The 21,769-nt window shown below is 40.1% G+C and overlaps 2 protein-coding genes across 51 annotated transcripts in view; one reads left to right on the top strand and one right to left on the bottom strand.

Moving 5' to 3' along the window:
* SDCCAG8 (SHH signaling and ciliogenesis regulator SDCCAG8) overlaps window positions 1-13,230 on the bottom strand; it is a 222,856-nt gene extending 209,626 nt beyond the window's left edge. For 22 of the 32 annotated variants that reach the window (XR_011535263.1, XR_011535260.1, XR_011535257.1 and 19 more), the window contains exons 1-3: window positions 12,751-13,230; window positions 2,052-2,204; window positions 1,212-1,297 (exon numbers count right to left, since the gene is read on the bottom strand). Coding sequence is in view for 11 of the 32 variants with exons in the window: in XM_070602161.1 (XP_070458262.1) it covers window positions 1,212-1,297; window positions 2,052-2,204; window positions 12,751-12,817 (306 nt within the window). In the remaining 21 variants the exon portion in view is untranslated. Of the gene's footprint in view, window positions 1-1,211; window positions 1,457-2,051; window positions 2,205-11,168; window positions 11,358-12,682 lie in introns of those variants that run through there. The other 10 variants (XM_070602169.1, XM_070602163.1, XM_070602160.1 and 7 more) reach the window with 4 other exon arrangements.
* CEP170 (centrosomal protein 170) overlaps window positions 13,207-21,769 on the top strand; it is a 145,309-nt gene continuing 136,746 nt past the window's right edge. For 8 of the 19 annotated variants that reach the window (XM_070602124.1, XM_070602130.1, XM_070602132.1 and 5 more), the window contains exon 1: window positions 13,488-13,941. The gene's annotated coding sequence lies outside the window, so the exon portion shown is untranslated. Of the gene's footprint in view, window positions 13,942-14,245; window positions 14,775-21,769 lie in introns of those variants that run through there. The other 11 variants (XM_070602127.1, XM_070602128.1, XM_070602139.1 and 8 more) reach the window with 5 other exon arrangements.

Below are 21,769 nucleotides of genomic sequence, written 5' to 3' on the forward strand. Positions count from 1 at the left end.
CTTGATGAGGGTCTTCCTGTCTATCCAGATTCAATCAGCTCCCTAACATCACTGCTCAGTTTTATCCTTAAAATGCTAATAAGCATGTCTGAGCATTCAACAGATACAGCAACTTCATCTACCAGACTTAAAAGTACTCCATCCTGTGTTCTTAAGAGCATTCTCAAAACTAGGTGCCAGCAGCAATAAATTTACTGAATTATGAAATGTTGTATTAAAATTATAATTTATACCTATAAATACATATTAAAAAGGAGTATGCAGTACATTTCTCTAAAGTGGGAGTTAAGCATGAAAGTATGTGCCAGGCTGGAATGAAGTGTTAATATGGGGGTACTGTGATGACATTTCAGCTGTGAGTAAAGGAAAGTGACATGTTCCTATGATTTCCAGCATGGAGCCTTGGTATCCAACTGTCACACAATTGAAAACGCAAGGTGGTTATTGCTGCTATGACATGTTATGTTTGTGTCATACTTCACAGGTTTCTAAAGAATTTTAAATATATAATCTTTTATTATAACAAAAACCCTGTGAGAGGCATATCCTTCTAGAAAGTAGGTGATAGGCCCTAGATAGATCTAAGGCCTAGACTATTATTTTGGCCATTTAAACCTGGCCAAATCCTCCCCTCACAGCTCCCTCAGCCTTTAGCATATCACATTGCTTCAATCAGGAATAATACACTCTGTCAAAGCAACAGCAACACAAAACAACTTCAGAAGAAATAGACAGTATAGCTTCTTGTATGGCACTATTTTATAACCATATATTTTAAAATGTAGACTAAGATTACATATTTCCGTTGTGACATTCAAAATAAAAGAGTATTACGAAGGATGGCTAAAATTATAATAATTCTAAAAATGATAAAATATAGATATGACCCTTTAAAAAAGAAATGGCCAATCTTTTCCATATATTGTTCCTTTTTTATACTTGCTAATGGTTGCAAAGTAAATTCTCCAAACTACTTCCTCACTCACATTTTTCAAGTGAACAATACATTAAAAAAATCAGGATTTCCTCTGCCATGGAAGTCTCTCTTCCTCAGCCAAAATAATTAGAGGTGAGAGAATTTCTTTCAACACTTTTATCAGAATACCCTGCTCAGAATTTGTCTACAACGTGTACTACTAAAATGATACTGTAAAGTTAAAACATAGTTAGAAAAACAATGCTTCTGTCAGGTTGCAAAAGTTGATACTTACCAAAGGGGACGTTTTTCGTCTCCTTGATGGAGATACCTCACTTTCCTTAGTTTCTTGTTGACGCAACAAAGCTTTGAGTTGATTAACTACAGAGCAAAAGCAATGGGTTTGTTAACCTTGTCTGAGATCCATGGTTTATCATCAGCCACCCATTGTTCCATCCATCCAAATATTCCAAATGTTCCATCCAAATGTTCCATCCAAACAAATATTGTTTAAACATGACTTATGCATCAAGAACTGTGCTATTGAATGGGGATACAAAGACAAACATGAGAAAATCTCTACCTCGTAAGAGCTAAGAATCCACTGAGCAAGAGAGATACACTAATAGATATAAAACAAGATAATAAGTTTGCATGTAAACCTGGAACTACACATAGTGGTACAGGAATAGGAAGGACCTAGTTGTGCCTGTTTTCACATAGGAGACAACACTGTGAGGATGAACAGGAGATCACCAAGCAATAGAGGGTGAGAAAAATTCCAATTAGAAGGTTTGGCATGTGCAAAAGCATAGAAGCACAGCCAGTGGGTTGGTTGACTAGGAGATGGCTTGTGAGATTGATGGATGGGAAGAGGATTAGAAAAATGATCCTGGAACGGTGGCTTGGAGCCATCTTAAGAAATATTGCTATGACATACTAAGGATTTTGGACTTCAGCCTGTAGGCATTGGGAAGTCAAAGAAAAAAATTAAGCAAGGGAATTATATATTAGCTGATTTGTGTTTAGGAATAAAATCCCAGCAGTAGAGTGGAGGATGGACTGGAGTTGTTACCGTATGAGTTTAAAGAACCCACTGTGTGTCATTCAGGTCAGGACTGCCGTTCACACTCACCAGCATGGCTGTGCTGCAGCTCATGCCAGGCAGTCCCAGTGTCCTCGTTTCCTACACTGGTGCTGAGAGAAGGATCCAGTGCGTCTTCTCCCACAGTGACATCGCCTTCTCTCAGGGCACATTTCAGTTGGTAAATGCTTCTATTTGCACGTTCTGCAACAACAACACGATGAAAATCAGGGCCAGTGAAATCTGGGCAACCACATGTACACTTACGTAAGAAGGCAGTTTCTAAAAGAGAAGCAATTATTTCTGATACTTCATGGGAAAAAGCAGAGTTTTATTTCTAGCTTGCTGAGGAATCTGCTAGAGGAAGTGAGAGATTAAGTTCTTGATCTCTAAGGTCCCTGACACCTCAGAGGTTGACAGTCACTACAAATAGCTCTAGCCCCAAGGAGGCTTGAATGGGAGAGCTCCTCCCTGCCCCCTGGCCCCTGCACCCAAACAATAACCCGGCCTGAGGAAGCCCTCCTTCCCTTCAATGCCTGAGGCTTCTCTACTCCTCCTGGACACTCCGCAAGAGGGATTCCACCACACCGAGCTCCCGCCCAGAGAAGCCGCCTTGTCCCTGTCAGGGAGGTGTCCCTCCCCTACCGCAAGACACCCGGCTGCCTGGCCTAGTTTTAACCAAGATTCACAGAGCCGAATGCGTATAGCGGCAGCCTCTGTTGTGCAGCCCTTCTTACGTACCGCGGGCTGATCACATCTCACGGAGAAATTCTTGGTTAGTGCACCTGCCTAACCCTAGAATGGAAACTTAAATTCACTAGCACATATTTAACATAAACAGTACTAAAACAAGTATTTTAAGGTATACTACTGTAGTAGTTCATCTCTAAAAACAGCCCCCAAAGAACTTGTCCTCACGCCCTTGTCCCCTCCCAGGTCCAACTGTTCGGGCCTGTAACTCGCACTAACCAACAGCATACAGTGGAAGTTATCTCGCGTCAGGCCAGCCCTCATCTTTAAAATGTCTCGTAGCTTCTGCTTCCTCCTTCTTGGGAAGCTTGTTTTTGCGAACCCTCAGCCACTTAGTAGAAGTCTGGCCACCCTGCTGGAGAGACAGTGAAGAAGCCGTGCAGAAAGGAGAGGTCCTGAGACTGCATGGAGGAGAGAGGCCCGGCGGCCACCGAACTGCAGACGCCTGCAGCGCTGCCCGGCAGAGTCCAGTGAAGCCACAGTGCTGTGAGAGAGTCTAAAACGCCCTTAGTGTTGCTTTCAGCCACCAAGTGTTGGAGTGGTTTGTTATACAGCAATAGATAACCGAAATAATTATTCAGTGAAGCACTTACCCAAAAAAACATTTGAGCAAAGTAGCCAAGTCTTACATTAATAACAGACCTATATAAATGACACTGGTGATGGCATTACTAATAATTCTACCCTATTTTATAGACATTTTTACATGTATAACAACTGGAGAACCATGCAATCAACTGGTAATTTCATTAATTAAAGTCCAGTTATTTTTTCAGGTCTAAACTTCTTATTTCTTTTGCTAATCTCTTATGATCAAAACCACCAGTTGCAAACAAAAAATATAACAAAAAAAGATTCCTTGCACAGTAGGGCTGGGACCCAGATTTCAGTCACTACTTTCAAATTTTGACATCTATATTTCAAAGTTATTTTTGAATTCATTCATTCATTCATTTACCAAACATTTAAATATATCTGACTTAGAAATTTATGTTAGGAAAAGAATTCACAACAAGTTCATGTACTGGTATTATCTAACTATTTCAAATGGATTTCATCTAAAGAATTCTTAAGATCTTTGTAGGAGATGGTACTCTCCCTAAGTAAGAGCAACTCATAACAACGATGGCCAATGAAGTCCTCACTCTCTTCTGATCTAGGTCCTTCTTTGACAATTTAGACTTACTTCTTGTGTCCTCAAGAGAAAAAGCTCCTATTCCTTGCTACCTATATGGGAACCCTATAAAGCTACAAAACACCTGTCTTTTCCTTACCAATCATGCCTGGAAATACATTTATAAACATTTATTCTACAGGACCTTGAAAAACAGGTTTCATTTTCTCCAAGCTCATTAATTTGAAAGTTTAAAATAGAAAAAATAACCATAACTTAACAGAAAAAAATATACACTATGTTACAAAATATCTAATATAAGTTCTTCACTTACAGCAACTCATTTTCTACTTCGATTAAACCAAAGAGAACAGGTCTTTTAGGTCGGGGTTCAACGGTGAAATTCTATTACTCAACTACACAAGTGACCCAGTGAATTTCTCACCACATTTTTCTCCACACCAATGCTATTTCCACACAGAGCTTTCTCTGACAGGAATTTGGTGGTGATTACTAACCAAGCCTGGCTTCCTCTTACTCATCGTGAGTTTAAAAAAGTCCAGAGAAGATACATTCCTGATTTTAGCAAAATAAGAAGCAGCAACAGTTTTCCAATAACTCCAATACTTGTCCAGCAACAGTATTTTCTAGAGACTTGTTAATGGAAAAGGAAAATCAAAGTGTTAACATGATAAGCAGTTTCATTCAGAGCATTAGACTTATGAACTTAAATTTATGAATAAAGCACTTATCTTTATTGCATCCATTAGAAAGGAAACAGAGGGTTTGACTAACATTACAAATGTGCTCTGTGGAGCTATCAAATGACTTCACCTCTAAGACAAAGGATAATTACTTATTTATACCTGATCTGACTAAAAGCTAATAAACTTTATTAGGAAAAAGAAAGGAAATCTGAGAAAAATTGTGTAGTTGAAAATCCCTATAGGTGGGGTTCTTTCATCACATTACAGTGATAGTGGAGTTTTATGAGCCCATTTAATCCATTTTCTAATATTTTTATTTAATCTTTTAGAATTCATAACATTCAAAGACTATGAGTGAAACTACGCTTTGAAAATAGTGTTATGTGAAATTCTGAGATATTGAACTCGACAACGATCCCAAAGAAAAGTGATAAACAAGGCTTGGGGTTTTTCAGAACCATTGAATTCACTTACTAGGATCAGAGAGGAAGAGAAGAAATTTGCAAGAACTGTGTCCTAAAACTAAAACTAAGGAGGTAAGTGATATTTTTAAGTCATTACAATACTACATTTCAAAACATGCTGACTGCTTTTCAAATATATACATAGTGATATAATTATACACTGTAACAGACAAACAGAGTTAATCCTGAGCAATAATAATGCTCAGATGATTCAAGACAGATGAAACCTCATTGCTCTTCAACTGGAGCCTCTGGAGCTGAAGGCCTCATAAACCTTACGAAGAACACTACTCCTCAGCTGCAGTTATCTGCTGCTTACATGTAAGGAAACTAGACGAGACAGGAGGTTGAGTTATCATTTCCTGTCCCACTGCTAATGGGCACGGCTTTATCTGTGGATAACCAAGAGTTAGAAAGACTACTCAATTCCTCTTCTCTCCTGAGAGGACAGTGAGGGTATCTCGCAGTACATCCTGATTGGTTCTCCCCAGCATCAACCACGGGCTGAATATAAAGTTAATTATGAATAAAAACACAAATAGGACCTCTGAGTCCTACAGAATCACATGAACATAAATGTAAGTTAGTAATATTTCTGCTAGTCTACTATCCAAACATCAATCAGCACACTGGGAAGGTTACTGAGCTCCCGACCGCCGATAAATTGAAGTCTATTTTATTAATTTTGGTAATCCAGTTTCCCTACATTCTAATTCCTAACTCACCATTGGGCCTCTTCTCATCAAGATGTTTTTGAACAAAAGGCAAACATGCCCCAGTCTAGGAAGGATCATCTCTTATATACGCACTGTGAATTATTAATGTCAACATTCTCCATCTGTACTGGGAGATGTGAACAAGAATTACCCTCATGACAGGGAGCAGGGACCACACCCTGTGAAGAGCCCAGCTGTCTCTGAGAAAACATGCAGTGAACCATGCCTCCTTAGGCGGAGACACAAGATGCACCGCAGTTCTCAAAACAAGCTTAGACCAAGGCAGACAAGCAGAAAAACGAAACCACAGTGAGATAAGAGATACATGTGTCTGTCCACACTTGACTGGGCCTCAGCTAGTTCAGAAGATTGCTGTCGCTGTTTACTAGGGGACTGACAGGTAGCATGACCAAGTTAAAAACAGCTAATCCAAAGTCAGACAAAACCAGCTTTGTAAATGCCAATTACAATAGTGAAAGAGATGAAAAGTAGTATGCAGAAACTAAAAAATCTCAAAGAAAATACTATCATAAGACTCTAACAGCTGAAAAATGTGTTAAAGCACTTGGCGCCAGGAGTGGAAGATAATCTGAACAAGAATGTAAACATCTTAAGAAAGCAGTGTCTGGAAGATCATTAATGATGTATGGATGTTGGCACATCAAGGAGATTTGCTATATGCATTATGAGCGATACACCTGGCACTTTTTTGGCACCAACGGAGAGGACTTCTGTCACCTGTCACCTTCCATTGATAAAGAAGTAATCCTAGCCAGAGTGGCAGAACATGGGTAAAACCATGAGCCAATACAATCCGTATTCTTAATTGTGATTATTCTCAAGGATGCTTCTTGCAGAGCAACGGCTATGAGCAGAGCCTTGCTACTTCTAGGTCATGGTTTCTCCCCTTCAGCACTATTGACATTTGGACCTGATAATTCTTTGTTGTAAACGCGTGTTGTGCATCTTTAGCAGCATCCCTGGCTTCTACCTACTAGATGCCGGTAGAACTCCACCCCCACCCCAAGTTTTGACAACCAAATTATGTCTCTAGACATTACCCAATGTCCCGTGGGCAGAAAAATCACCTCTGGTTTAGAACCACTGGTTTAGATCAATAAAACAAGATAGCTAGTGTTCAGCCTTGAGGAGAGACTTCCCACATTACGACACTGTAACTGCAGCCAGCTCTTGATGAAAAGTGGGCAGGATAGTGAGCTATTCTGCCACAGTAGTGGCAGTGGGCAGTGCACAACCCTTGACCATCACTGCCATGATGGGGCACTTCTGATCCAGGTGTCAGGAGGTGTTACGTCCACTGTTATCAAGAGCTTGGAATTCATATTTATCTCATTTTGTTTCAAGGCATGGCACACGAAGCAAAAGTTATCCTGTAAGGCATTTTTCAGAGCTACCTTAGGTGACTACTCCTTTCAACAGTCCAGCGGGCTTTGCTGAGGCTCCCCAATAATCAAGGTTGCTTCGGTTGGTGCACACGTGCATTTCAAGCTGCGTTCTCTATCTTTGACCCTGAGAGGAATATCACTCACTGAAAAGGTGGACAACCTTAGCACAAACTGGTAAAGTGATGAGAGCATAAGTCTTTTAAACATCTCAAGAGGGAATATAATTATTCTCAGTATCTCAATAGTTTGAGAACGACTTAATCCATCTCTTTTTCCGTCCAACAACATGTGAAAATGCCCTGATAATTTTATAACACTTCACCATTGTTTTGATTTTAGATTATTCCAGGGATGACTATTTACTTGTAAAACACCCTTTTCTGGCTGCTAATCCTGCATTTTGCCTATTTTTACCTTATTGGTCGTAGGGAGGGGAAAATGGAATTCTACTGGCTTTTTGTTATTCTGGTAAAAGAAATGGTCCTAAAAGTTAAATCTATTAAGAAAAGCCATACGAGAATATAAAACAAAAAATGAATATATGTAATCTAAATTTTATCAGCAAAATAAACCCTCAAATGTTTACCAATTTTAATTGCATTACCAATCTTTAACAACCAAACCATTCAATTTATTTAATTTTTAGAAAAGAGAGATTATTTCAGTCTGTACTGAAATACCAAAACAATTTTCTCATTTCATAGAGAATGTTTACAGAGGCTTTCTTACAGTGTCACCTGTTGTGGTCTCAGTGAGGCTGAGAGTAAAACAAACAAGCAAACATCAGCTGTGGAGAACCTGTGTGTCCGCATATATACGCTTTATGTGGCAAGGAATATAAAAAATATTCAGAAAACATTTAAGAAAAGCAAAAACAAAAAGAAGAAAAAATACCAGTTTGATGAGTAAAACTGAGAAAAAGAAGAACTTTTACTTAAGTTACAAGTTTTCCTCAGTTTGCCAAAGGTCCAGATGATATCACTGCTGGCTAATTCAGTGACCAAATTATTAGCAAGTAAGATTAACACAGGCCTTCTACGGATGTCAGCCCTTCCCTGGAAGGAAAAAAACACTTCGTAGGCTCTGGAGAGATGTGCCAATTGTACACAAGTAAAACATAGAACATCAACATTATCTTCAGTTTTCTCAAACTAGACCAATTTACAAAAAGGATCACCCCCAAAGTTATATAGTTTCTTCCCACATTCAACCTCTCACTTTTTATGAACCTAGCTCCACTCCTTACTCTCATTTTTGTAAGACAGAAACATAACCTTTATCACTCACATGGTCCAATCTAGTGTTGATGGAAGGGACATTCAAGATCTAGGTACTGAGAGCGGTGCCTGGAGGGGAACCAGGCTCTCAGGTGTGTTCTGTTTGGCCAGGACAGCATGGAAGGAAAGGACAAAAAGAAAGGGAAGGAAGGAAACAGGGAGGGACCAAGAAAGAAACTGGAATGTTTTTATAAAAAGCATAAACATTTGGCCAGTTGAGCCATAAGCCTCACCATTCCCTAGTGTCTTCCACCGACTCCATCACACATTTTACCCTCTGCTTGGCTCCTAACGGCAACAATTCTAGTCCAAAGTTTTTATTTTACAGTTGAGGAAATAAGAATCCAGAACAGTTTATTAACTTGCCTAAGGTAACACAGATGGTTATGAGCAAGGCAACAGTAAGAATTCAGTGATGCGGCTCGTAGTTCCACACTCTTCTCTGACTCTATTTTACTCTTCCAGAAATTCAATCTAGAGCCTGAAACATCAAAATGTTGAAAGAAAAAGGGGGGAGCCAGCATATAAAATGTATATACAAAACAAATGATGTATTCCTGTTACAGTACAAGTTTGTTCCATATTTCTTTATGCTCACCCAACCAAAGGCGTTAAGAACTAGGTGAAGAGATGAGTTGTATGTATACAGGTGTTGATGAAACTGTATCCATGGCTAACACTGGAGCAATAGACTAGACATGATTCTGTTATGGAGGCTGGGACACTGCATTTCTCACAAGTTCTTTCCTTCCTTCTAATACCATATCCTTACATTCAAGTGTACAGAACTTAAAACAGCCTGGATTGCCCATTATTCTGGTTTTTCTGACCCTTTCTAGGCTACAAACTCATTCATTTTATACCTCACGGTCTTGTACAATGATGTGTTGAATTTGAATTCGAGGGGCACCAGCCCCATGGCCCAGTGGTCATGCTCACTCGCTCCACTTAGGCGGCCCAGGGCTTCACCGGTTTGGATTTTGGGTGTGGATGTGGCACCACTCATCAGGCCATGCTGAGGCAGTGTCCCACATAGCACACCAGGACATACAACTAGAATATACAGCTATGTACTGGGGGGCTTTGGGGAGATGAAGAAGAAAAAAGAAAAAAAGACTGGCAACAGTTGTTAGCTCAGGCGCCAATCTTTAAAAAAATAAAAATAAAAAAAGAAATTAGAGGAGTATTTGCTACTCCCCCTAGTTAACAAAATAGCTTTCAGCCACTCTGTGGGTCTTGAATTCTAGCTGTCTCCCGAGTGAATGAACACCTAACTACACTGCCAGGAGACCTCCCTAGTCACTTCTGGTTCTAGATTAAACTCTATGACTTCCGGGATCCCTAGGATATGCCCACTTTTTTACCACACTAGGAACTTTCAGATCATCTACTTTGTAGGAATAATATTACAGATCTGTGGGGCAATGAAGTCTTAGTTTTTCTACTAGAACTCTTCCTTTGAAGGAGAGTCACTAAAACTCTCCAATTTCTTGCAGTGGGGCAAGAAGGGCCAAAGCAGGAGGTATCCTTAGAGGGGACAAACAGTGAAGACATCTGCAAAGTGCAAGGGAAAGGATGAGAGGTGAGTATGGATCTGCAAGTGGGCTCCCTATTTCCATGGCTGCTCTAGGATCACCAGGGTCAAGGAGAGGCAAGAATTCCACTCAAGTCTTAAAAGTAAGAAGGCCACTTTGACTCTGCTTTTCACATCACATTCCAATTCTTAATATACTATAATTGTACCCAAAATCATATTTAATGTAAAGAAATGAGGAAAACCTATAAAAAATGAGGGACTATCTCGGAAAATTGTGAAAGCATTTTTGCATTTTTCTATGACTACTTCCTGGCTGAATATAACTGAAGGGATATTAGTAATGAGTACCTGTACTGTCACTTAGAAACCAGAGAATTAACCTGTGAGGAAAGACCAAGAATGCTCATAGCTTTTCTTTACACAGGAACTAGGCAAGACATTTTGGAGAAGAAATGGCAGATACACAAAACCAAACAAACCAACAAAGCCAAAATAAAACAAGACAAAAGAACTTTAAATTGCATTTTATCTGATTGTATAGTAACATGATTCTCAAGTTATTAGGCAAAAACACTTAAAATAATGAAGACCCACATATAAAATAATGCCACCACACTTTATTTATTCAGAAACACAAATTTGGCTTTAAAGGGAGTCATCCTGTTTAAAAGCAGTAATTTCTGTGTATGAAGCAATGCACTTCTGATTGTGCTTCGCTTCAGGGTTAGTTCTGTTTTGTTTCCTTCTATAAGCTATTATATAAAGTAAATAAACACAAGAATTAAATTGCTACTAAATAATAAAATAAGTCCTAAAGACCCACGAAAAATTCCAGATTCCATGTTTGATTCATTGTTAAAACTATCACTAAAAATTTTTAAAAAGCTTTAACCTTTTTCTCTGCTTTATGTTTGCTCTTGATTACGTCTTCACTATCTTATATTCACATTAAATTTAAAATTTATTTTACAATATATTATTTTTTAATGAAAACTCTTCACTCTATAATTACTGAAAGTATTATCATAGGTATTAAACACAATACTGTAACATTAGTTTGAAATTAACCCCTTTACTGCATCCAAATGCCTAACATTAAATAGCCTCTAATGCTTATATAAAGGTTCAAAATAAGGTCAAAGGACAAGAAACATTAGGAGAAACTTATAATGGAAAACAAATTTTTTTTTTACCAACCTCAAAAATTAAACGAAATCATTCATATTATTACTGTGCACAGTATTTTTCTTTCTTTCCATGAACAGTTAGAAATGGTTATTTCTGTATCTAACAGCTCTTGAAACAGCAGACTGAAGGAGGTATTCATCAAGACCAATTATTTTACTCTTGCAGTTTGAAGACTGAGAATGTTGACAGTTTGTAACACTGTTGACAGATGGCAACAATAAATAATAACCCTTACAAAGTCTAGCGTTACTAGAAGATAAACTTTCTACTCTCCTTGAAAAATTTTTACTTGGGGGCAAGTACCAATTATAAAGAGCAGCTAACATCTAATAAGTGCTTCTTATGTGCCAAGCACTAATCTTCACCCTTATTTTCTATCACAGTAATCTGTAATTACTTTATTTATTGTCATTCTTCTCCGCTAATCCAGAGGCTTCAAGGGGGCAGGGACTTTGTCTAGTTCCTTATTGTATCCCCAGCACCTGGTATGCCTAACACACAGTAGGCACTAAATTAATAAATGAATCAGTGTTTCAAACGCTTTAAATAATTTTCTCAAACTGCTGGTTATGACCTAGAGGGTTAAAAAAATACCAAAGAATAGAAAATAGAGTGTATCACATTTAGTAGAATACTCTTTAATGAAACTTTTTAGTTTATATGTACATATATATCTCATACAAAATGTATTTCTTACTTATGGGTAACAGAAAAAAAAAGTCTGAAAATCACTGCTTTATGTGGATTATTTAATTTGCTCCTCACAATAACCCTGTAGACATTACCATAACTTCCACTTTAAAATAACAGAGCTGAGGTTTCTAGATGTTATACATGATGTCCAAGATGAAAGAGCCATTTACAAGTACAAACCTCACTTCTATAGATACTTACTCATAGGGTACTAGACTAAGAAAATCCGAATTAACTAAATAAGGTTTCAGCAACAGTAAGTGCGACATGATTAACAGAGAAAAACAGGCTTTTAAGGCAGGCAGGCCAGAGTGAATACCTGGGTCTGACATTAACCAGCTATGTGGGCTTTGGCTTAACTTTTTGCATCCTGATTTCTCTGTGCGTAAGAGAGATATTCATAATGTTGTTGTAAGTTTTAAATAATTTAACGTATGTAAATAGCCTAGACCCTAAACAGACGGTGTTGTGATTAAAATATTATTAGTGTTTTTTTTCCCCGGTCTAATAAATCACATTCAACCCACTACACCATAATTTGAATGCGTAGAAAGTGTGAATCAGGAACTTATCGGATTAAAGAACAAAGTATGCGAACTGGGCAAAAGCGGCAGAGAGCCGTCCAAGTGTTTCTGCTGGTGCTGGGTGAGAAGGATGCCCAAGTCAAGATCAGAGAGTTGGTTCAGGAAATTAAGGGAATCAAGGAAACAACGCTGGTTAACCGTAAAATCAAACAAAAAAATATTTTATCTTCCTCAAAGATCACAGCAACATCCATCTTCTGCCTCCGCATCCTGGCTGAGGCCGAACTGAGGTACTAGGAAACGCACCTGGTCAGCTCCTGCCCGCTAGGCCCTGGTACCCAGGGGCTAAGGCACACAGGTTCGGAGCAACTCACCCCGGAGACTCCGTTGATATTGCCCCAGAATCTCCTCCAGGGTAGAGTTCTCCGGGGACTTCGCCATTCACAGACACGGGGACCAGAGATGGGAGTTACGTGACGAAGCGTCCAGTATTTTCCTCTCCGAGAACAAGAGGCCTTAGCACTGGAGAGGCGCCCGCCTGCTTCCTGCCGCTGCTGCCTTGGGGGAGCATGTAACGCGGCACAGAGCTCGCGGGGGCTCTTCCTACCCACTGGCCCTCATGGTGAACGTCGGGAATTGTAGTCCGCAGGCGCCAGGCCTGGGTCTTCAAGCTCTCAAGAGCCCTTCCAACTACACTACAATTCCCAGAGGGCACGGCGCTCCAAGCGCTGGCTTCGGCGGTTTGGCAGCCAGATCCAGTTGCCAAGAGACTGCGTGGAGGCTCCGCCCTTTTTCTGAAGCCCAGCCTGGCTTAGTCCTGCCTTCATCCCATTCTGCTGTTTGGACCGCCCAACTGACAGAAAGGGCTCGCTGAAGGCCTTGACTCTTCTAAATCTGCTAGTATGCAGTTGATCCTTGAGGCTTCTCAAGGACGCAAATAACAAGCTCTACACCCTTCAGCAGCGACATTTGCCAAAACGGCCAGATAAATTCTCCAGAAGTTCTAAATCTCCCATATAGCCTAGCCTGCAAAGGGGGCCGACACTACAAATCCTAGCATGCCCAGGAACCCGACGTCCACTTGGAGTTGGCGCACTGCCCGCTGGGAACTGTAGTCCTTGTTGGTTGCGGTCCCGGCTAATGCCAGGGTCCGCTTCATTGTTCAAGCGAGTCTTCGGGGTACGCCTGCGCAGTAGGCAGCTGGGAAAGCTGGTGGGTGAGACCCTCCGCACAACCCCCTTTCATTGTCTGAATTTGGCGCCTGCGCAGTAAGAGATGGTTGGGACTGAGCCGGAGGAGGGGACGGGGCCGGGCTCCTCGCCCTTTCCCCAGGCGCCTGCGCACTAGGCGGGCGCTCTTTGCCGTTACCGCTAGGTGTGGGGCGTGTGTGGAATAACGTTATTGCCCAGCGGAGCTGAGGGGCCGGGAGCTCGTCTGCAGCGGCGGCGGCGACGACGACAGCGGCGACGACGACGACGAGGGGTGGGGGGAGGACAGCGTGCGAGAGACTCACGGGACGCGGCGCGCCCCGCCTCCCCGGCCGGTCCCTCTCCCAGCGGTGAGGGGTAAGTGATGCGCTCGGCCGCCGTGTCCGGCGCCGCCGCTTTGCACATCGCCCTGCCCGGCCTGGCAGCGGGGGCGCGGGCGCGGCGGGCGGGCGGCCAGGGCTGCTTCCCGGATGCTCCGCGCGGCGCCCCCGCCCCCGCGCCCGCCCCGGTCCTGCGGCCCCGGCCTCCGGGCGCCCGGCCGCCGCCTCTCCCGAGGCGTCCTGGACCGCTTTCGGCTCTCCCGGCTTTGTGCAGCCTCCCCGCGGCCGGGCAGGGCGAGGGGTGCGGGGAGCGCTGGGGAATGGCCGCGTGCCGCCGGGGAGGGGCTCTTCCCCGCGGGAGCCGCCAGCAGCGCCCACCCTTTCTGTGCGGTCGGTCTGGGGATGTGGGGCGGCTGCGGGGAGGTCGGGCCGGCAGCCTTTTGGACGCGGTGGAGGACGTGGTGTCACGCACCCTGCCAGGCGACTGCACCGCGCGGCGGCTCTGGCTCCAAAGCCGGGGGAGGGAGCGGCTTCCTGTCGGCTTCATTGTCCTCGGCTTCACGTGTGGGCTTCGGCCCTGGGTCCCTTCGTTTTGTGCAAGGAAAAAATAGGAGCAGCTGCCTAGCACAGGGCGGGAAGACGTGGGATTTGTACCCTAAGTCATCGAATCTCTGTGTTTTGGTGTTCGGTAGAGTTTTATTTATTTGAGGAACGTAAGCCCCTGGAAGACGGGGACAGTCCCTATCCAAGCATTGCCAAGGTGATCAATATAAAAGTACTGGATGACCGTGAAGACCGGACCGGGAAGGGCCTAACGACGAAGCTGTTGTGCAGCTGGGAAATGAACCAGCAGAATTGTTTTTTCATTGGGTGGGTGATGCATTCATGTTCCTAAGGGAATAGATTAGGATACATCTTTCCGTTTTGTTTTTTAAGCAATCAAAACAAAAAATAGGCCTAGTACATTTCTGTTTCTGAATTTGTTTATTCATATTTTTATTGTCTTAGTGAAAATTCACCCATTTGGGAGAAGTGTGGTGGAAGCAGTTGATACACTTGATTGAAAATGCTTCTTTTAAAATGATTTGATCCTTAAGCTTACTATACTTCCAACCATTTGCTGGCGTTCAAGCAAGCAGAAGAGAGATTGAAGCAGAATGGGGAGGAGCAGGCGGAGGAATAATGTGAGGAGAGTGTTACGTTATGAATAGTACAGTATCTCGATCTTCACTGGTAGAACCTCAGCTGGGTGTGCTTCACAGATTTAGGAATTCAGCTCTGGAAATATTACATTGCAAGTTGTAAACCATTTTGTATTTTTCTGCCATTATTTTTTTAAAAGTAAAACCAGGCCTGCTTTTAGTTCTTCCTAACTTTATAAATGTAGGATTTCGGTGTTTTAAAACTAGAGAGTCTAAGTGCACTTGACAGAGACAGAGGAAGACACTAAAACTTGCAAGCTGGCTGACTTGTCTGTCCAGGCCATACTGCTGATGAAAGGCAGAGCCAAGTAAACCAAGGTCTGTCCTGCAGATCGCTGTTTCAGCTGTGTCCCCTGCCCTGTAAAAATGTATGGAAATTTTCTCTGCTGGCTCTCTGAGTTGTCTGTGACAATCAAGTTCGTCGATAACCCAGTTGTATTAATCTAATCCTTTTCTTTGTGAGGTACAAATAGTAATTCTCCTGAAGTGTAGCTTTAATTTTATAAAGGAACTTACTGATATGGGGAAAGATGCCCTAACATGGGCTTTTCATGAACAGAAACTGGAGTTTTTTCCCTACTACTTACTAGTAACCATATTTTAATTTTATTTCTTGATATTCAGTAGTATTTTATAGTATGATCAACTCTGTAAACTCTGTTAAAGATAAAATTGGCACATAACAAGACCTTATAAGTTCATTTTTCTTTGATTAAGGAGTTATAGTCTCGTCAACTTAAGAATTTACCTTTTGAGAAAGATATGTGTTGAACTTTTTATCAAAATTAAATTTGTGCTTTTTTATTGAGTTGATTGTGCCATAAAGGATTTTTTTGTTGTCATGTAATTTTTATCCTTTAATTCTACTTTGCATTTTAATAGTCTTTTTAAAAAGAATTTATTAATATTTCTCTTAAATTTCAACTTAAAATAATCTGTAATTAAATTCAGCGAGTGGAATTATATTAAATCAAACTTTATATGTATTTTACTGGTAAATTTTATGGTGTTCTAAAATTACTTTATAGGGAAATAACCATCTGCATATTTTCTGTCTTAGCATTAGAAGAGTGAAATTTGCACTATAAAATTATCATACATTATGCATATTAATGAAGATATCGAGGTGCATTTTTTAAAACTTTAAAAAAATTCTATACTTAGTGATTTGTTTTCTTTGTTCCAAGTATCAGTTTCTTGTTTTCTTTTATCACTGAAAATAAAAAGAACTAGTTGTATTGTTGCATCTGATAGTAATCAGATATCACTCATCTAGTACTGAATACTGCATATGTTTAAACTTGTCAACATTTTTTTATCCAACAAAATTCTACTCCTGAAAAATAATTTCTCCTATTTTAATTAATATGTAATGATTTTTTTCTTCTCGATCATGGACATTGGGGTGTTAAGAGTATGCTATTCTAATAAATATCTAACAGATGGAGTGATGCTAAATTGCCAACTAAAATATCTGTATAGTTGCAAATTATTCTGAAAGTATAACAAAAGAGCGATTACATACCATCTGAAAAATCCTTGGTGGATAGATAATATTGACTGGAGAATTAAACGTTAATGTGTTTCAATAAAAAATGGGTTTCCTCTTATGGGGAGAAATCTCAGATCATCCTTATTTCATAAGTTTTGGTTAATAACCACGATTTCTAATAATCAGCTACCCTTGGCGATATGAGTTTTGATTTATTTACTCAGATATTTATTCAGGGATGTGCTCAGCAGTGAGTTAGCCAGTGTGGGCAGTACCAAAGAATGAGAAAACATCTGTCTGGTAGTAGGGTTGATTGAACTGGACATACAGCCCAGTTTAGTTGAAATGATTGTGCACCAATATGTCAGAATTTTTTTGGCCATAATGAATGACATGGCCTATATATACCAAAGGTAATGCCCACTTTTATGTCAAACAAAGATAGAAAGGAAACCAACAGAAGCAAGATTAAAGAAAACCTTACAAAAATTGCTTGTATACAAGTAGGGGTTGTACAAAACATAATAGTGGAAAAGAATTTTAAGCATGCATTACTTAGGTTTGAAAAACAAAAAAATGAGACCTAGCGGAGAATAAGCCATTATTTAAGAATTTCAATAATGAATGAACAATATAGAAAACAGTACCGTTTGAAAAATGATATTTATTGAATAAATGAAGAATACCTACCATGTATTGAGCACCTACTAAGTGCCAGGCCGTGTGTGTGTGTGTGTAATTCATGCAACAGTCTTGTAAATAAGGTATTATTTTACACATTTAAAATTGAGAATATTTGAGGCCCAGAGTTAGTAATTTTGCCTCTGTGTCACACATTACTAAGTGGTGGAGCCTATAACTGAATCTTTGTCTTTTTGACTATAGCCAGAATTCTTTCCACTCATCCTTTTTAGTGAGTTAAAAAGGCAACATTTATTCCTTCTGATTCCCAACATTTTAGAATTAGAGACTTTAGAAATCATCTCATACAGTGTGCCACCTACTACTAATGTCCCTGAGATCCTATTGAATCCAGCTTCTCACGAACAACACTTCCATGAACAAATGGGCGTAAGATGGCTCATTTAACTATTGAAAAGTGTAATAGAGAGATCTTACTTGAAGTGAGCTAGTGTCTGCTTTACTGTATAACTTCTTCCCATTGGTTGCAGTTTTGTCTTGAGGAGTAAGATACAGCAAGAGTCTCCTCAATACATTAGGTCCCTGCTAGGTTTTCTCTTTTCTGAATTGAGTGTTCCAGCCCCTCCAGCTTCATGTCATCTGGTTTCCGTTCCCTTTCTCCACTCCGGCAGCTGGACTCAGTCCGTGTCGTCCGTGCTGCTCCTTCTGCTCTGGTCTGCTTTCCGTCTTTAGTCCTGCAGTTACAGTCTGAGTGCAGTTAGTGAAGTTAGCCCGTTCCTTAATTCAAGCCATGCACTGTGATTACAGTCCGGAATTGTCTGAACTCTTTAAGAACAGTGATATCTTTGTCACCTCTAAACAAAAAAATGAGAGAAACATGATATATGGGTTTTCAAATTATATTTATGAAATTCGAGAGATCGTTTTTTGAGACTTTGTATTTCTACTTTTCTAATGTTAAAATGACCTTTTTTAATGAAATGATGGTGTGGGTAGGTGGTAAGTTTCTTTTGATATTTGTCTTGGGTTTTTGTTTGGTTTGGTTTCACTGTTCTAAATAAACAATAAGAAGTTGGCAGCCTTATGTTGTTTCACATTTTGGTTTTTGAAAAATTTGTCTGGAAACTGCTGATGTAGTCAACATGAACCAGCATCTTTTTTAGGTTCAGATCTCTTGCATTCTGTGTATACTCATAGATGATGTCTTTGAGGCACTATTTACCTTTAACCCTTTTAAATATCATCTCCTTGATTGTAGCCATAGTTAAAACTTGTTTGGGATCTTGAATCATGATTCTGTCATCTGAGGGATTAGCTTCCCTTCCTGGCTTTTTGACATTTATAAATTTAACAAGCCAGCCTTCTTATGTGTTCATCCTCTCCGTGTACTGGATAGAGCCAAGGACAAAGGCATGCAGATTTATAAATAGAATACATGTTACATAAATAAAATAGGCTGGAGGGAAAAGATGGCACAAAGATAATGAAAACCATTTGAATGTTTTTTGTATGTTTGTTTTTAATTAAGGAGAAACCTTTATACACCCACAATACTAAAGGAGTTGGTTGAAGCTTACAGTCTACTGGGGGATATGGATGATTATATGATGTAAAGTCAAGTAGACATAGGTACTATGAAGAAAAATAAGTCAGAATAAAGTGGTAGAGAGTTATGGACAACTGCTGTTTTTTATTTTTAAGTGGTCATTCAAACAGAACATTCACATGGTTCAAAAATCAAACAATATTTTAAAAATAAATAAGGTAAAAAATCCTCCCACTCTTGTACCTTATCTACTGAGTTAACCACTTTCCCCAGTCCAATAGATAGCTCTTTCTATTATGGCTTATGTTTCCTTTCAGTGGATTTTTTTCATTTTAAGCAAATACAATATATATGCTTTTTTTAAATTAATCAATTTATTTATTTATTTATTTTTGCTGAGTAAGATTAGCCTTGAGCTAACATCTGTGCCATTCTTCCTCTACTTTATATGTGGGTTGCCGCCACAGCATGGCTCACGAGTGGTCTAGGTCTGTGCCCCAGATCCGAACCCATGAACCTGGTCCACTAAAGTGGAATGTGTTGAACTCAACCACTACGCCAGGGGGCTGGCCCCTACAATATATATTCTTAATCCTCCTCTTCTCTTTTACAGAAAACATAGCCTCCTAATAGAATTTTCTGCACCTTGAGAGCTACTGTTTTAGAGAGTGGTTAGGGGATATCTCTCTTGGAGAAGGTGACATTTAGCAGAGACTTGCATTAGGTAAGGAAGCAAGCCATCTAGGTATCTAGTTGGAGAGTGCAGTGGTCCTGAGACGGGAATGGGGTGAGTGAATTGAGAGAACAAAGAGACCACTGGCTGGAGGCGAATGAGCAAGAAGAGGGAAAAATAGGAGGAAATGAGGTTGGAAAGAGATTGTCTTGATTGAGTTTATTTAAAGTGCCTTGGGAGTTCGTTGGAAGATTTTTGAGCAAGGGAATGACATACGAATTGGGTTATATTTTTAAAGTATGGCTCTGAATGTTTTGTGGGTAGTAGACTGGAGGGGAAAAAAATGGGAACAGGGAGATGAGCTAAGAGGCAATTGGAGTGATCTAGACTAAGAGGTGTTAATGGTTTAGACTAGAGGGATAGTGTGGAGATAGTGAAAGTTACCAGGTTCTGGTTTGGGGCATGTTAAGTTTGAAATGTCTGGTAAACATCCAAGTGGAGATATCAAGCAGGCAGTTGAATATAGAAGTCTGGAATTCAGAGGAGTGGTTCGGACTGAAGATTTAAATTTTAAGCATCACCAGTAGACCGTTTTTAAAGCTGTAGAACTGGAAGACTTCACTGAGGTTGAGAGTTCATTAATTAAGTTGATAAGAGGTCCAGGGATTGAGACCTGACGCTCTCCAACAGTGAAAACTGATCAAGAAAAATTGCAAAGAAGTGGTCATTGAGGTAATGAGTATGGTGTCCCAAAAGCCAAGTAAAGAATGTAGTTTTAGAGATAAGGAGTTGTCAGTCACCTGTACCACCTTTAAAATCAGTAAGCACTTCTTAAGAAATCAAGTGATATCTTCTTTCCTTGTAAACTCGCTGAGAAAATAATTTCATTAGACCTCTCTTTATTCCAGTTTATTGATGAGGATGTTTACAGTTATTCTCCCCCAGAGAGTACTAAATCTGAAGCTGTGAACAAACTTTTACTCATAACTAGGTCCCTGCTCTTTCCTAGGTGGGATGGACCTTGTTGCTACTGCTACTGAGGTTTGAACAGGAGAGACAGTGCTGTTCAGTGAGAAGAATTTGCTGTCAGGAATTGCCTCAGTCACTAATGGTGTGGTCTTGAGCATGTCACTTCATTTCAGAAGCTCGGTTTCTTCATCTATAAAAGAAAGCTAGCGATAGTCTAACTACCTCAGAGGTTTATTTTGAAAAACAAATTAGATGTAAAAGACAACGAAAGGTATAATTGCTGGTAGGGATCTCCCTTCCCCATTGCCCCAAGTGTGGTACCTCATGATAATGTGGATGTGAAGAAATGTTTTGTTTGGGGTGGGGAAATGTGCTTTCATTCTGACTCTGTAGGAGTGGTTTTTCACTTCTTGTGCATTCCATCCCCATAGGCAGTTTGCACATCATCTTACCGTATTGTTGGGGGTAGAGAAAAGGACATGATGCTGGAAAGCGGCTTTGAGATAACTGTCTCCAATCCTAAACTCATCCTTTTAATTCTAAGCGGAGTGTCTACATAATGAGATGAAGTCAGAAAGAAGTAAACAAGCCAACTTACTTTTTTCCAAGCCAACAAGGAGAATTTTCCTCCTTTAACTGGCTTTTTTATGGAAGGTGTTTTACTGGATAAGGGTTTCTTACATGGTTTGTCACGTTACATAGAATAGAAAAAGTACAGATTCAAAGTTTAGGGGTTGCATAGGGGTCTTGGACTCCAGGCAACCAGCTAGAAACTGATTTGAGGAAACAGAGACTAGGGGAAATGAGCATACTTGATGACGTAGGGGTAAAGCATAAAATACTTATGTTGGTGAAAAAGGAACATTGCAGATGGAGGACTTTGTGTGGAAAGCTTTTTGAAGCAATAGGACTGTACCTTCAAAACATCCCTCTCGAAGACCTTGCTGTAATACTGTTTGCTCTGGTTGCTCAATAAATACTTCTCGTTGGATAAATAATGCATTGCAGATTGAAGGCCACCTTATTTTTTTGTAATCTTTTATTTTTTGTATTAAAAAACTAATTCTTGCATTTTACAAAAAATTTAGAAAATAGCATTAAGTCAGAAAGAATTCATTCATAATCCCACTAGCCAGTGACACCACTGTTACATGTTCTTGTCTATTCTGGTTTAATCTGGTAACATTTTATCATGAGATTAAACTTTCTGACTTTAACTTTTCATGGTGGCATAGGTGTCCATCTTATCAAACTTGTAATTTACTTAGAATTTATGGAAATTTAGTATTTTTAAAGTTGTAACCAGCTCTGCAGTGGACGTTTCTAACTGTGAATTTCTGT

The sequence above is a fragment of the Equus przewalskii genome, chromosome 31, assembly GCF_037783145.1.
Source record: "Equus przewalskii isolate Varuska chromosome 31, EquPr2, whole genome shotgun sequence".
Taxonomy (NCBI): Eukaryota; Metazoa; Chordata; class Mammalia; order Perissodactyla; family Equidae; genus Equus; species Equus przewalskii.